This window comes from Macaca mulatta, chromosome 16 (genome assembly GCF_049350105.2).
Source record: "Macaca mulatta isolate MMU2019108-1 chromosome 16, T2T-MMU8v2.0, whole genome shotgun sequence".
NCBI classification, from domain to species: Eukaryota; Metazoa; Chordata; class Mammalia; order Primates; family Cercopithecidae; genus Macaca; species Macaca mulatta.
In genome coordinates, this window is record NC_133421.1 from 70,871,734 (window position 1) to 70,885,783 (window position 14,050).

A 14,050-nucleotide genomic window follows, 5' to 3' on the forward strand; every position below is an offset into this window, starting at 1 on the left:
GGATTCTCCCAGCAGCTCTAGGAGGTAGAGTTGAGGTCATCTCACCCATTTTACAAATGAGGAAACAGAGGCCCTGAGAGGCAGGTCCAAGTCCACCTGACCAGAAAGAAGTGGAACTGGGACTTGAACCCAGCCATCTTGCCCCTTGGTCCTGTGCTCTCTAGCCTATAACTCCCGCTTCCTGGTAGGGCACCTCCAGGAGGACCCTATCGGCTGGCCTTGGGCCTGCCCTTGAGTCTTTTGCTGTGTGTGGCCATCCTTCCTCCCTCAGGAGAGTGTGTACTCCCAGAGCACAGACTGTATCTTCTGAGCATTTTGTCCCTTCCCAGTACCTAGCACTCAGCTCTGTATACATCAGGCTCTCAAGAAGTCTCAACCTTCCAGAGGGTAAGGTCTTGACCTGCTCTGCCCCGGATACTGCAGGATGCATTGATAAGCCCATAAAATAACCAGGGCAGATTGACTCCCAGTGGCCAAAGTACCACAGGGAATGGACAATTCAGTCCTTCTAGGAGGAGGAAGTAGTTTTCTAATTTCTATTAAGCCAACAAAAGCTGCCTTACTAAGGGCATTATTGGTGGAGGGTGTGACTGTCAACCACTGTGATCATTTGGGCCTCTCTTGCCCAAGCTTCCCATTCTGAAAGGACAGTTTTCTTGTAGGTACCCATGGCTGCCATTTCAAATGTAACTCACAGCTTGTCCATCAGTCCTTGGAGATCTTTCTGTGGACGCTTGATGGCATCCAAACACCACCTAATGTCCACTTAGAAGTAAGCACCGTGTCTGCCCTGAGCTGACTCCTTTTCCAAGGAAGGGGTTGGATCTCTGAGTGTTTTCCTAGGTGTCTGCTTGTTAATTAATAGCAATGAACAAAGCAGAAGGTTCATGCGTAGCTGGGCTTTCTGGTATTTGCTGCCCGTTGACCAATGGAAGATAAACCTTTGCCTCAGGTGGCACCACTAGCTGGTTAAGAGGCACTTTCTCCTGTCACCCAGGAGCAAACGCACATCACCTGTGTCCTCGTCTGATGGCCCTGGTGTGGGGCACAGTCATGTTGGCAGGGAGGGAGGTGGGGTTGGTCCCTTTTGTGGGTTTGTCACAAGGCCGTGTTCCAACTGTTTCCATGGGGAGCAATTTTCAGCTCCACAAGACACTGCTCCCCAGTTCCTCCTGAGATTAAAAGGGGGCGCTGGGGAGAGGCCGCCGTTCTGAGGCCTCACCATGTGTGTTCCAGAATCTCCCCTGCAGACCCCCGCTGAGGATGGATCTGAGGAACTGGGCTCTGAAACCTCTGATGCTAAGAGCACTCCAACGGCGGAAGGTGGGCCCCGCTTCAGACGCCCCCTCCATGCCTCCAGCCTGTGCTTAGCTGTGCTTTGAGCCTCCCTCCTGGCTGCATCTGCTGCTCCCCCTGGCTGAGAAATGTGCTCACTCATTCGGTGCTTTGCAGGACAGTGTGGCGGGAGCTGAGCCCTGCTTCGATGCCTTGCTTGCTGGTGCTGAGCGTGGGCACCTTCATCCCATGTGTGCTCTGGAGGCAGCCACCCTTGGAGAGTCCCGCGCACAGCTCCACAAAACCCCGCTCCATACGATTGTCCTCCCATACCCCCTTCAAAAGCCCCCTCTTCTCTCTTTCTTCAGGGGCCAGCAGGTCCCAGAGCAGCCATTTGGCTGAGGGAAGGGGCAGGTCAGTGCACATCTGATCTTGGTTTAGTATCTTTCATTTTGGGGGCTCTGGGTGTGGCCTGGGCCTCTGGACTTTGGCCACGATGTTTGTTCCAGCCCTTCTAACCTGTCCTTTCCAGACACTCAGCATCTAGGTTATTAGGACTCACATACTTCCTGACGTGCTCCTCAGTCCTGATTTTGACCATCTTCTCTTGCTTCCCATCTGTATCAGTCAAGACTGCATTTGGCTGTAAGAAACAGAAACCCCAACTAACTGTGGCATTTACATGAAGAGGTTTACTTTTCTCACATAATCAGATGCCTGAACTTGGCCAGCACCTCAAGGGTCACTGATGCTCTCCCGTCTTTATTTTCTGTCATCTTTAGTGGTTGGATTGTTGCCTCATGGTTACAAAGTGGCTGCTGCACTTCCAGGCATCACATCTGCCTTTGAAGCAGGAATGAGTTGCAAAGTAAAGTGGCCAAAAGGGCCCTGAAACTAAATGCGTCCCCTTAGGAAAACAGGAGTTTTCTTGCAAGTGGCAGTCTTCTACTTATGTCTCATCAGCCAGAGCTGGGTCTTATGGCCACCCCTTGCTGCAGGCAAGGCTAGGACATTGAGCATTTTGCCTTCCAGCCTCTTTAGCAGAATAAATCAAGGGAGAAGAATGTTAATAATGGCTTTCAAGTGACTAGTTGGCAGTATCTGCCCGTCTGTCTCTCCATCCTCCCCTTGGAGGTTCAAGGTTCCTTTCTTAGCACTTCTCCAGGCTCTGCACATTCATTTGGATCTTGTGTCTTGGGGTGAAAAACTTGCCCAAGTGTCTCTGCAAGCATCTACCTTTGGATGAATTTGGAAAGTGGCTGTCAAGTGCCCGCCCCTTGCTTGGTACAATGCTGCATCTTTAGAGGATGCAGCAGGCGTGGGCCTTGCTGCTGAGGTTCTTAGCCTCATAAGAATATCCAGGTTAGATTCTCTTGGCTCCTTCTTAGAGCTAGTGATGCAAGACACTTCCTGTTCATCTTGTCGGGATGGTTTTGCAAGTTGCCTGCCATCCTGAGAAAGTCTACAAAACGATGCCAGACCTCATGCCAGCTTCCCAAGCCTTGGCTCTCAGTGCTCCCTCAACAGTCTGGAAGAATCTCCCAAACAAGTCTCAATGCCCTCTGGACCCTGTGCAGGCGTGAGACTCAAGAGCACTGGCTCCCACCCCTGGTGGAGGGAGCCCTGCTGGGGCTGGGATCTTGCCTGGTTGCTCTGCCTGCACCCAAGACAACCATAATTAAAATGTCCTTCATTGAACTTGGAAAGCCTTCAAAGCTGACAACTCCTTACGTGTACCTGGAGTGGCCTGGGAGTGTGCCAGGGCATTGCTTGAGAGGAACACTGATTTGGAAGCGTTTACCTTGATGAGAGACTGACAGCAGCTCCTGGTAGCCGAGCTTTCCCTCCTGCCTCTGCTGTGAAGGTGGACCCATGCGACAGTCAAATGCCTGACTTTGGATAGGACCGGACCTATTTATTGCCATGCAAGGGACTCTGCATTTTTGAATTATGGGTCATGGGCTTGGAGACAGGGGTTAGAGCTGGGAGAAGTCTTGGAAGTCACCTAGAGAAGACACTGCCATTTTGCAGATGAGGAAACTGTCCAATCAAAATGGACCAAGGATTTGCCCAAAGTCTCACAGCAAAACCATAGCCCCCGCCCTAACCCCCCCAGTCCCCGTGCTGTCTCAGCTGTAATTCTCGCCTTAAGGATCAAATAGTTATGAGCAATCATCTGGTTTTCAGTATTCTTTTAAAATGCCTGGGGCCATGCCCAGCAGTCCCTTTCACTGGGGTTTAGACAGGGCTGCCGGGCTTTCCTGGTGGATGAGCTGGGCAGTTCATGAGCCAGTAGCACTCAGCAGCATGTCAGTGTGCTTCCTGGGGAGCTGGCAGCAGGGGCTTCAGGCCCTGCTTCAGGGCTGCTTTCTTGCATATGGCTGATCCCCTCCTCACTCCTCCTCCCTGCATTGCTCCTGCACAAGAAGCAAAGGTGATGGGCATGGCTCATCCTGGCTCCTCTAAGGTGGTTCTCGGTGGTTTCCAGATGTGACAGCGCCCTTAGTGGATGAGAGAGCTCCCGGCGAGCAGGCTGCCGCCCAGCCCCACATGGAGATCCCAGAAGGAACCACAGGTGAGGGTGAGCCCCAGAGACCCCCAGGCAGTCAAGGCCCTGCCCGGTGCCCCAGCTGACCTGCGACAGAAGTGAGGGCACTTTGCGTGTTTATCCTCCTGTGGGGCAGGAACATGGGTGGATTCTGGCTCCTGGAAATCTTGGGTTGTGAGTAGCTTGATGTCTTGGTGCCCAGCTACCTCCCTGGCTGCCTGCCAGCCTCTCAGAGCATTTAGGGCCTTCTGGACTTCTAGACGCTCCTCATCTTGCCTCAGTCAGCGCATCAGTTCCAGGGAGTTCTCTGCAGGATTTTCTGGGGCAGGTGGTGGCAGACCCGTGCCTTCTTGGCACCTGAGGTCAGCCACCCTCCTGCTCAGACTGTCCGGCACAGGGCCACCTCCCAAGGGGTGGACCCAAAGATCACCTGAGCGCACAGAGGGTGCAGATGACTGGACCGCATCTTTTGGTGATCTTAATGAGGTGGTCCCAGAGGAGCTGAGACATGTGATCTAGCATCCAGTTCTGGGACTCTGTCTCCTTTTCAAACATATTCGTGTAGGACAGGCATGACGAGAATGCCTTTTCAACACGGGTGATGGGGAATTGATCGGACAGGGCGCTGGGCTCAAGGCTGCAGTCACCCAAGAGTGGCTCAGCTCCCCAGGCCCTAGGAAATGCCCGCACAGCCTGGAGCTCCTGGAGTCATTTCCTTCACGTCTCTTCACTGCACTTACGTAAAGATGCCAGCCATTGGTTTGGTGATTTGGAGGGTGCCCAGTTGCCCAACAAGAAATGCAGAAGAGGCCTAGACAGGATTTCATCAGCAATGGAGAGCAGGGAAGATGTGCCCAGAAAAGAGTTTCTTTTCCTTCCTAAAGATGGTGCTCCCTGCAGCTACTGGGGAAGCCTGCAGCGTTCTCTAGGGCTCTGTGTGTTGAGACCAGCCCCACCCTGGCCCCTTCTGAGTGCATTTCTGCTTTGTGACTTGATCCGTGAGGTCCCCTGAGATGGGCAGAGGGGATGTCCTCGAAGCTGGGGCAGAGCCTCATCCTTGAACGTGAAGGATGTTTGAAGACCGTGGCACGATCACGGGATGCGATCACGGGGAACTTCAGTTTCTCTCCTCCTCTCCCTTCAGTTATTTCACTGGGGGAAATCCCTCCCCTGCCCAGAATGAAAACTCTAGCCAACTCTTGACTTTTCCATCACTCCAAAGTAATTGAAAGTACGTTAGTCTCCACAGTGGCAAAACACAGTGTGCAAATGCTAAATAATTAGAACAGCCAGTCCCATGTGACAGTCAAAGCTTCTAACTCCATTCAAAGTTGCCGCCATTCCCCTTGGGGGCTGGCGGGGAAGGGAGGGGTAGGAGAAACAGGAAGGTTCTTACTGAGTCGGTCCTGGTGTGAGCCATGTCACACTCCCTGCATAGGTTTCAAGGAGATACTCTTTCTCTCTCTCTCCATGGGGACCTTATTTGAATTCTTCTAGACTCTTCCCCCAGCCTGCCATCTCCAGCTATCCTCCCCTGAAGAGCCCTTCCTCTGCACTGGATTCTGGTGGCCGTGTCATCTCCTCGGCCCTGTGGGAGTCTGAAGATCTGGCTGCAGCCTCACCTCTGAGGTCCTGCTGGTTGCCACCTCTTAGACATGATCTGAGGCTCCCATGCACTCTCTCTGACCTGTGCCCACATGGGGCCCACGGGAAACATGCTGGCAAGCAAACTGTGGGTGTGCGGACAGTTCTCAGGACTGTAGCATCTGTCCTTTGCTCTGCCCCCAAAGCAAGGCCAGCCCATCTTCCATCTGAGAATGGGCAGATTCTCAGTGTTCCTTGGTGGGGCCCTGATCATAGACCACCAGGTCCCTAACCAGAGGGGACATGCACCACATGTCCTCAACGTATTGACTTGAAACATTGTACTGGGACTGTGATGGGGGTGGCCATGTAGCCACTCCCACCACCCCCAAGCCACTCTCTCCAAGGAAATCCTCCTAAAGATCCCTTTACACCCTCCGTGTGGTGGGGTGGTTCTAGAGTTGGGTGCATGTGTCTTCAGCTACTGACAATGCAGACCTTAGTTGGCACCTCGCTCTGGCCCATCCTATTTGCTGTTCTTGGCGCTCCAGTGAAACTCCCCATGGGCCATCCAGTTAGGGTGCAGAGTGGCCACCCCCTTGCAGGATCCTGCCTTGCTGGAGAGCACAGGGCCCTCCTGGCTCTTGTAAAACATTCCGCAGGGTACAGAGAGGCCATTGGTGATGTGAGGTCCAACCTCCACTGTGCCCTCCCTCCCTCCTTGTTGTTTCCAAGCAGCTCCCTTGCTGGGGTCAAGCGGTGGCAAAGACAGCACAGCCTCCAATTTCTGACTCACGCCAGGCCCGGCTATCACAGCTCTGCGCTGGTGTGTGACAGCAAGGTGACTCACCCAGTGCCGTGGCAGTGACAGTGTCCAGGGAAGCCTCCACATGCTCTCTGTCTCAAGGACTCTGGCATTTAGTGGGATTTGCTGTCACTCTGAGCCTTTCTACCATTGCCATCACCTTGTCAGAAACTCAGGCCGAATCTGCACTCAGAGCTGTGCCCAGGCAGTTGAGCCAACACTCGCTCAGTGATGTTGTTGCATGACAAGGCACTGTCACCACTGGGCCTCGTGGGCAGCGCAGTGTCGGCTGGATGGACCCGGAGGGTGTCTGTGTCATGCTAGTGCTAGTGATGGGAGCCCCCTGAGCCCATTGCCTACCCTCCCATCCCCTTAGCAGCTGCCTGGGGACAGCCAATGGCCTGGGTGTTTCTGAGGCTACCACATGGCTACCAGGAACCTCGAGAACCTTTCTCTCCCTTGCCTACAGTCTTCACACAGGCCTGTGCTGGCCAGTGGTGGGGATCCAGCATTCCTGTCTTAGGTGCAGAGAGTGACTGACTCATTGCAGGCCTGGGAGATAAGACTGATGGCCCAACCAGCAACATGTATGCATTTCTCAGAGGCAGTGACCTCTATCACTGCCCTCAGGAAATGCTGGTGATTCTGGTGGCCTGAGGTCAATGCATGTCAACGTGGCCAACTTGCCTTATAAACTCTTCTTCTGAACAATTGCATGCATTGTCCTGTAACAGTGTCCTGTTGTTTATGATGCAGAAATTGGTGTTTTTAAAGCACGTTGATTTTGGTACTATTGATGTGGTCAGGAACTTTCTCAGTCTTTCTTGTTTGGGGTGAGCTGTGGCTTCCTAAACAGGAACCCAAGATACCCCCAAAAACTGCTCAGTAGCACTGCCAGCCTCCCTCTTACCAAGTAGCACCCATTCAGGGCATTCTGTGAAAGGCATTTACCCAGAAGTTGGGAGGAAGGAAACGTAACATTTTGGGGCACCTACCATATGCCAGGCACCAGGCTAAACGTGTTCACACAAATTCTCTTACTAACCCTCACCATCCTTCTACAAGACAAACTAGTATCTTCATCTGGGGTTCTAGATGAGGAAATGGAGGCTCAGAGGAAATGGAGGCTGGTGCCTGGATACGAACTCCGTCTGCCTGACTCCACAACCCAGGCAAAGTCTTTCCTTGAACTTCCCAGCAGCCACTGCTTAGACACAGCCTCCACGACCACGGCTCAGCAGCAAACTGCTTCTCTGACCTCACTCAGCCTGTGTGTCCTTGTGGAGTGGGGCATTCAGGGCCGCAGTGGAGAAAGTCTTTCCTACTAGGTCATAGCCACACCTGCATGTGGGTGCTGTGCATTTTATTTAGTGAACTTTTACCACCAGCATCCTCAGCAATGACATTTGCAGAGAAGCCAGAGCTGAGGCACCTTAGTATTCTTGGGACGTGACTTTCCTGAATGTTTTAGGGAAAATACCAGAAGACACAGAGAGCTTGGTTTCTAGCAAACAATAACTGTTTTGCTTTTACCCCCCTTCATTTGCTGACACATACACCAGCTGAGGAAGCAGGCATCGGAGACACCCCCAGCCTGGAAGACGAAGCTGCTGGTCACGTGACCCAAGGTCAGTGAACTGGAATTGCCTGCCGTGACTTTGGGGTTGGGAGGAGGGACATGGGGTGGGCTCTGCCCTGAAAAGATCATTTAAATGGACCCGAGCCCTAATTCACAAATCCAGGAGATTTTAGGGAGTTGGTTCTTATCAAAGGTTGGCTACTCAGATATAGAAAGACCCTTGGTGGTTTTTTTTCTAATATCATTTCTGGGCAATTCCTAAGGCATTTAGAGTTCTGAAAGACCTAGTCTGACCTGGGAGCTGAGAATGAACGTCTAACAGGAACTCTAGGCTGGGTATGGTGACTCACACCACTAATCCCAACACAGGCGGGCCGATCACCTGAGGTCAGGCGTTTGAGACCAGCCTGGCCAACATGGTGAATTCCTGTCTCACTACAAATAAAAAAATTAGCCAGGTGTCCATGCTGGCTAACACGGTGAAACCCCATCTCTACTAAAAATACAAAAAATTAGCCAGGTGTGGTGGCGGGTGCCTGTTGTCCCAGCTACTCGGGAAGCTGAGGCAGGAGAATGGCCTGAACCCGGGAGGCGGAGCTTACAGTGAGCCGAGGTCGCGCCACTGCACTCCAGCCTGGGCGACAGAGCGAGACTCCATCTCAAAAAAAAAAAAAAAAAAAAAAAAATTAGCTGGGCGTGGTGGTGGGTGCCTGTAATCCCAGCTACTCAGGAGGCTGAGGCAGGACAATCGCTCGAACCCAAGAGGCGGACATTGCAGGGAGCCGAGATCATGCCATTGCACTCCAGCCTGGGCAACAAGAGCGAAACTCTGTCTCAAAAAGAAAAAAGAAACTCAAATACAGCGATTCTCACTGCAGGCTGCCCTCTGGCCGATCCAGGAGCAAGGCCTTAACCATGTCACCCCCAAGCGATTGCTTTTAAACTTTCTTCTCTGCAGCCTTCAACCCTTATGATTTTCTTCTCAGGTATCAGACTGCTGTGTTCAAGAAAGACAGCTTTGTGTAATCATTTATCATAAATATCTTAAGAACTTTAAAAATCCTAGAGATTCCTAACTTTAGGAAATGGGAGACCTGTGATACTGATATAATGTGGGCTGGGCTTGTTTTCTGTCATTTGCTAGATAAATGAACTTGAAAGCCTACTGTAAAATGTGGAAGCTTCTAGATTGCAAAAGGGCTGGGAAGATGCTGTTCTTTTCTCCTGAGTGATGGGCTCTGTCCAGTGTTCAGAGCTGCCTCTGAGGCCGTCTGATCCTAGGAGACTCTGCCTCGTTGAGGGAATTTTGAGGCCTAACTACACATTCCTGCCCCCAGAGAGGTCACAGCCTATAGCAGGCTGACGTTTCTCATCTCACATGGCACAGAAAGGCACATTTTCATTCTTAGGCTAACAAAGAGCTTCAAAAACTAGAAGCTTGGCTCCTGTTTCTTTTAGGTCATGTTTTTCAACTTAGGTAAAACTAGAGGTTTTGATAGCGTATGACCTCTAGAAATCATTGCTTTCCATAAACAGAAGTGGATCTGAGTTTTTTCTACTGATTTTTAGTGCAGGCTATGTCTACATGCCCACAGAACATATTCCATGCAAGAGAAAAAGCCCAGGCCACCATCTTTGCTGGGAACTTGACTTTTGCGCTCACTGAATTTTAAGCTTTCTGACAGCAGCCTGGAATCATGGAGGGATAAAGTACCTATTAGTAAGATGGAAAAAGGTGTTTCAGGATGGAGCTGCAGTCTTTTGAGAGTAAGCCATGGGAAGGCCTGTATACGATGGGTGGGCTTTTCTTCTGTAAGTGTCTAGAGACCAGGCCTCCTGAAGAGGGCATGGGGGCTTAACTTACCTGGACTACTGTGTTTACAATACTCATTTATCTCGAACTCCTCCTAACCCCTGAGAATTGCTACATTTAATATTTGCTGAGTACTTCCTAGCATTCTCCCAACCAGGCTGGGTGCCGTGGCTCATGTCTGTAATCCCAGCACTTTGGGAGGCCAAGGCAGGCAGATTTCTTGAGGCCAGAAGTGTGAGACTAGCCTGGCTGACATCGTAAAATCCCATCTCTACTAAAAATACAAAAGTTAGCCGGGCATGGTGGTACACACCTGTAATCCCAGCTACATGGGAGGAGTAGGAGGCAGGAGAGTTGCTACTGAGGCAGGAGAATTGCTTGAACCTGGGAGGTGGAGGTTGCTGTGAGCCGAGATCATACCACTGCACTCCAGCCTGGGCGACAGAGTGAGCGAGAGTCTGTCTCAAAAAAAAAAAAAAAAAGAACGTTCTCCTAACCTGGCTTCTTCCTCCAGGGGTGTAATTAATCATGTCAGTTTCCTCATTGATACACACACACCCCCACACCTACACACGCTGTACAATCCTGTATCCATTACTTTTCAAGGTACGTTTACTATTTATGTTTGGGATCCTTGTCTCTTTTTTAATAGTGTTTCTTAAAGTCTTGTATTATATCAGAGTACTGTAACATCACAGTCAAGAGCACTCTAGTAAGCTCTAGGAGGAAAGCGCCTTCTGGAAGGCAGTGGAGACCTGTCCTGTTGGGGCGGCATAGGGGCAGCCCCTGTCTCTGGTCAGTTCTGGCGCTCAGGTTCAGGGTTTCCTGTAGGCTGCTCTTCCCAGAGACTGACCAAAGGCTCTCATAAGGCACCTGCAGACCCTGTAAGAAGCAGAAGTCAGTGTTTCCTGACACCAGTTGATACGTTCAGGATCCACTGATTAAACTACCTGCTGTGTGGCATGCATTGTGGTCGATGCCAGAAATAGGAATTGGAGGGGCCCATGAGCATGGCCAGTATCAGACTGAAGGTGCTGCTGGAGGTGCTGCTGCGCTGTGACCAGGCCTCTTGGGGATGAGCCCGTGGCAACCACCCTGCCTCCGATGGGGTGGGCCCACATGTTACCTGTGTGTGTCCATGACCACACCTTCCTCCCCCACCTCATCCAAATTTCTTTCTTTTCCAAGCCCCCGAATCCTTCAGGGCTGCAGGTTTTGTTTAAAGCAGAGCTGGTGAGTTGCATGGGTTGTTGTGTTGCGACTAGATGGGGTGTTCAAAGAGTTGGGAGTTAAAAAACATAAAGGGTGCTTATTAGGAGAACCAAGGAGTATAATTGTCCTGTTCTTAATATGCAGCCAGATTAATGAATGTCACATGAATGAACCAGAAAAACATGAAATGTGCCCTTGATCAGCTGGGTTGGTGTGCAGCAAGCTGTGTGACCAAGGGACAGCAGTGCTCCTGAGGGCCGTCACTGTCTGCTGTGCAGAGCCCTTCCTCCCACGGGAGCCTACCTCACCTGTGCAAGGGGCTTGTCTGTGGTCAGTGACCTGGATAGATCTGAATGGGGCTTATTTTTTGAGGAGTCTTATGGCAGGTCTATCAGTAAAGACTCTATTCTTGATGATCACACATTTTGGATTTTCCAAATCTATCAGAGGATGGGCTTGAGGCAGAGTTTGTAGACACTAGTTTCACTGGTTTCATTTACCAAAAAGGGGAGCAGAAGTCAAGTATGGTGGCTCATGCCTGTAATCCCAGAGGCAGGAGAACTGCTTGAGCCCAGGAATTCGAGACCAGCCTAAGCAACATAAGGAGACCTGTCTCTACAAAAATAAAAAATAATATCTTAGTCAGACGTGGTGGCGTGCCTCTGTGGTCCCAGCTACTCGGGAGAGTGAGATGGGAGGATCGTTTGAGCCCTGGAGTTAAAGTTGCAATGAGCTGTGATTGCACCACTGCACTCTAGCCTGGGTGACAGAGCGAGACCCTGTCTCAAAAAAAAAAAAAAAAGAAAAGAAAAAAGAAAGAAAAAAACTCATGCCTGTAATCCCAGCAGTTTGGGGGGCTGGGGTGGGCGGATCACAAGGTCAGGAGATTGAGACCATCCTGGCCAACATGGTGAAACTCCATCTCTACTAAAAACACAAAAATTAGCCGGGTGCGGTGGCGTGTGCCTATAATCCCAGCTACTCAGGAGGCTGAGGCAGGAGAATCACTTGAACCAGGGAGCCGGAGGTTGCAGTGAGCCGAGATCGCGCCACTGCACTCCAGCCTCGGCAACAGAGTGAAACTCTGTCTCAAAAAAAAGGGAGGCGGGGGAACAGTGAGAGGTAGGGAGAGGAAAGGGGATTCTCGCTACACCCAAGCCAGGTACCATCTAGAGGCTAGACTCTTTGGGAAGCTCAAATTCCCTAGAAAGCAGGAGAAGCTTCCTTAGCCCTCCCGCTTTCCCAGTAGATTAAGCCCATGAGCCCAAGGTGGCTCTAGATGTGTGACATGCTCTGTGCCCAACCAGAGCCCATCACAGGCAGAGGAATAACACCCACACCAGAAGGGCCCTCAGAGGTCACCACGTCCAGGAACCCTCCTTACAGATGAGGAAACTGAGGCCCAGAGAGGGGAGGACCCAGGGAGCTGGTGGCAGCTAGACCAGGAGAGTTGTCATTCCAAGCAAGCAAAGGCAACGAGATGAGCCCAGAGCTGTGCTCCCATCTCTTTGTTAGGGGGCTAGGATGCCCTCTCAATGTCATTTTGTCCAGGATGATGCTCCCTCTCTTAAGCAATTAATGCGCCCTTGTTAACCTTTTGCTATCGCTGCCTCTTCAAACCAGAGGAGTTGAGAGTTCCGGGCCAGCAGAGGAAGGCACCTGAAAGGCCCCTGGCCAATGAGATTAGTGCTCACGTCCAGCCTGGACCCTGCGGAGAGGCCTCTGGGGTCTCTGGGCTGTGCCTGGGGGAGAAAGAGCCAGAAGCTCCCATCCCACTGACCGCGAGCCTTCCTCAGCACCGTCCCATTTGCTCAGCGCCTCCTCCAACAGGAGGCCCTCGAGAGCCCTCCCAGGAGTGGGGACCAAAAGGTGGGGACTGGGCCGAGAAGGGTCCGACCTTTCCGAAGTCCGCCACCCCTGCGTATCTCCACACAGAGCCTGAAAGTGGTAAGGTGGTCCAGGAAGTCTTCCTCGGAGAGCCAGGCCCCCCAGGTCTGAGCCACCAGCTCGTGTCCAGCATGCCTGGGGCTCCCCTCCTGCCTGAGGGCCCCAGAGAGGCCACACGCCAGCCTTCAGGGACAGGACCTGAGGACACAGAGGGTGGCCAACACGCCCCTGAGCTGCTCAAGCACCAGCTTCTGGGAGACCTGCACCAGGAGGGGCCGCCACTGAAGGGAGCCGGGGGCAAAGAGAGGCTGGGGAGCAAGGAGGAGGTGGATGAAGACCGCGACGTCGATGAGTCCTCCCCGCAAGACTCCCCTCCATCCAGGGTCTCCCCAGTCCAAGATGGGCAGCCTCCCCAGACAGCCGCCAGAGAAGCCACCAGCGTCCCAGGCTTCCCAGCGGAGGGTGCCATTGCCCTCCCTGTGGATTTCCTCTCCAGAGTTTCCACAGAGATCCCAGCCTCTGAGCCCGAGGGGCCCAGTGCAGGGTGGGCTGAAGGGCAGGACATGCCCCCTGAGTTCACGTTCCACGTGGAAATCACACCCAACGTGCAGAAGGAGCAGGTGCACCCGGAGGAGGATTCGGGAAGGGCTGCATTTCCAGGGGCTCCTGGAGAGGAGCCAGAGGCCCGGGGCCCCTCTTTGGGAGAGGACACAAAAGAGGCTGAGCTTCCAGAGCCCACTGAAAAGCAGCCTGCTGCTGCTCCGCGGGGAAAACCCGCCAGCCGGGTCCCTCAACTCAAAGGTCTGTGTCTTGAGCTTCCTCGCTCCTTCCCTGGGGACCTCCCGGGCCTCCCAGGCTGCGGTTACTGCCACTGAGCTTCAGGCCCTCCCAACTCCTGCTGCTTCCGACATTCCTAGGACGCCACTAAACCGACTCCTGGGTGCAGCTGCTCCACTCCCTCGGTCTCCTCCCGTGCTCAGGCTGTGGCCACACGCGCCCCTCACGCTTGCCTGCCACTCTGCATGTCACCAGCACCCCCGCCGCGTGCTCCCCACCTTGTTTGACTCTCTGGCCACTTGATGTGTCCACAATGGCCCATCAGCCCACAGGAGGTTGGTGGGTGCCCTCCACCAGCAGGGTGGCAGCTTCCCTCACGGTGTCTAGAACTCGCCAACTCTCCCATATAGGCACAAGCAGCCCCACTTTGCAGATGAGGAAACGGAGGCCCAGAGAAGTGCAGTAACTTGCCGAAGGTCACTGAGTAGTAAGTGACAGAGCCAGGTTTGGGATCCAGGTAGGTTGGCTCTGAAAGACATACCTGTCCTGCATCCCACAGCGCCTCCCAGG

The 14,050-nt window shown here is 52.7% G+C and overlaps 1 protein-coding gene across 46 annotated transcripts in view; it reads left to right on the top strand.

The window, feature by feature from the left end:
* Positions 1–14,050, top strand: part of MAPT (microtubule associated protein tau) — a 132,172-nt gene that overhangs the window by 74,377 nt on the left and 43,745 nt on the right. For 9 of the 46 annotated variants that reach the window (XM_077972237.1, XM_077972242.1, XM_077972239.1 and 6 more), the window contains exons 3-6: positions 1,237–1,323; positions 3,764–3,850; positions 7,775–7,840; positions 12,440–13,504. In XM_077972237.1, the coding sequence (XP_077828363.1) occupies positions 1,237–1,323; positions 3,764–3,850; positions 7,775–7,840; positions 12,440–13,504 (1,305 nt within the window). The remainder of the gene's footprint in view (positions 1–1,236; positions 1,324–3,763; positions 3,851–7,774; positions 7,841–12,439; positions 13,505–14,050) is intronic. The other 37 variants (XM_015119960.3, XM_077972254.1, XM_077972251.1 and 34 more) reach the window with 8 other exon arrangements.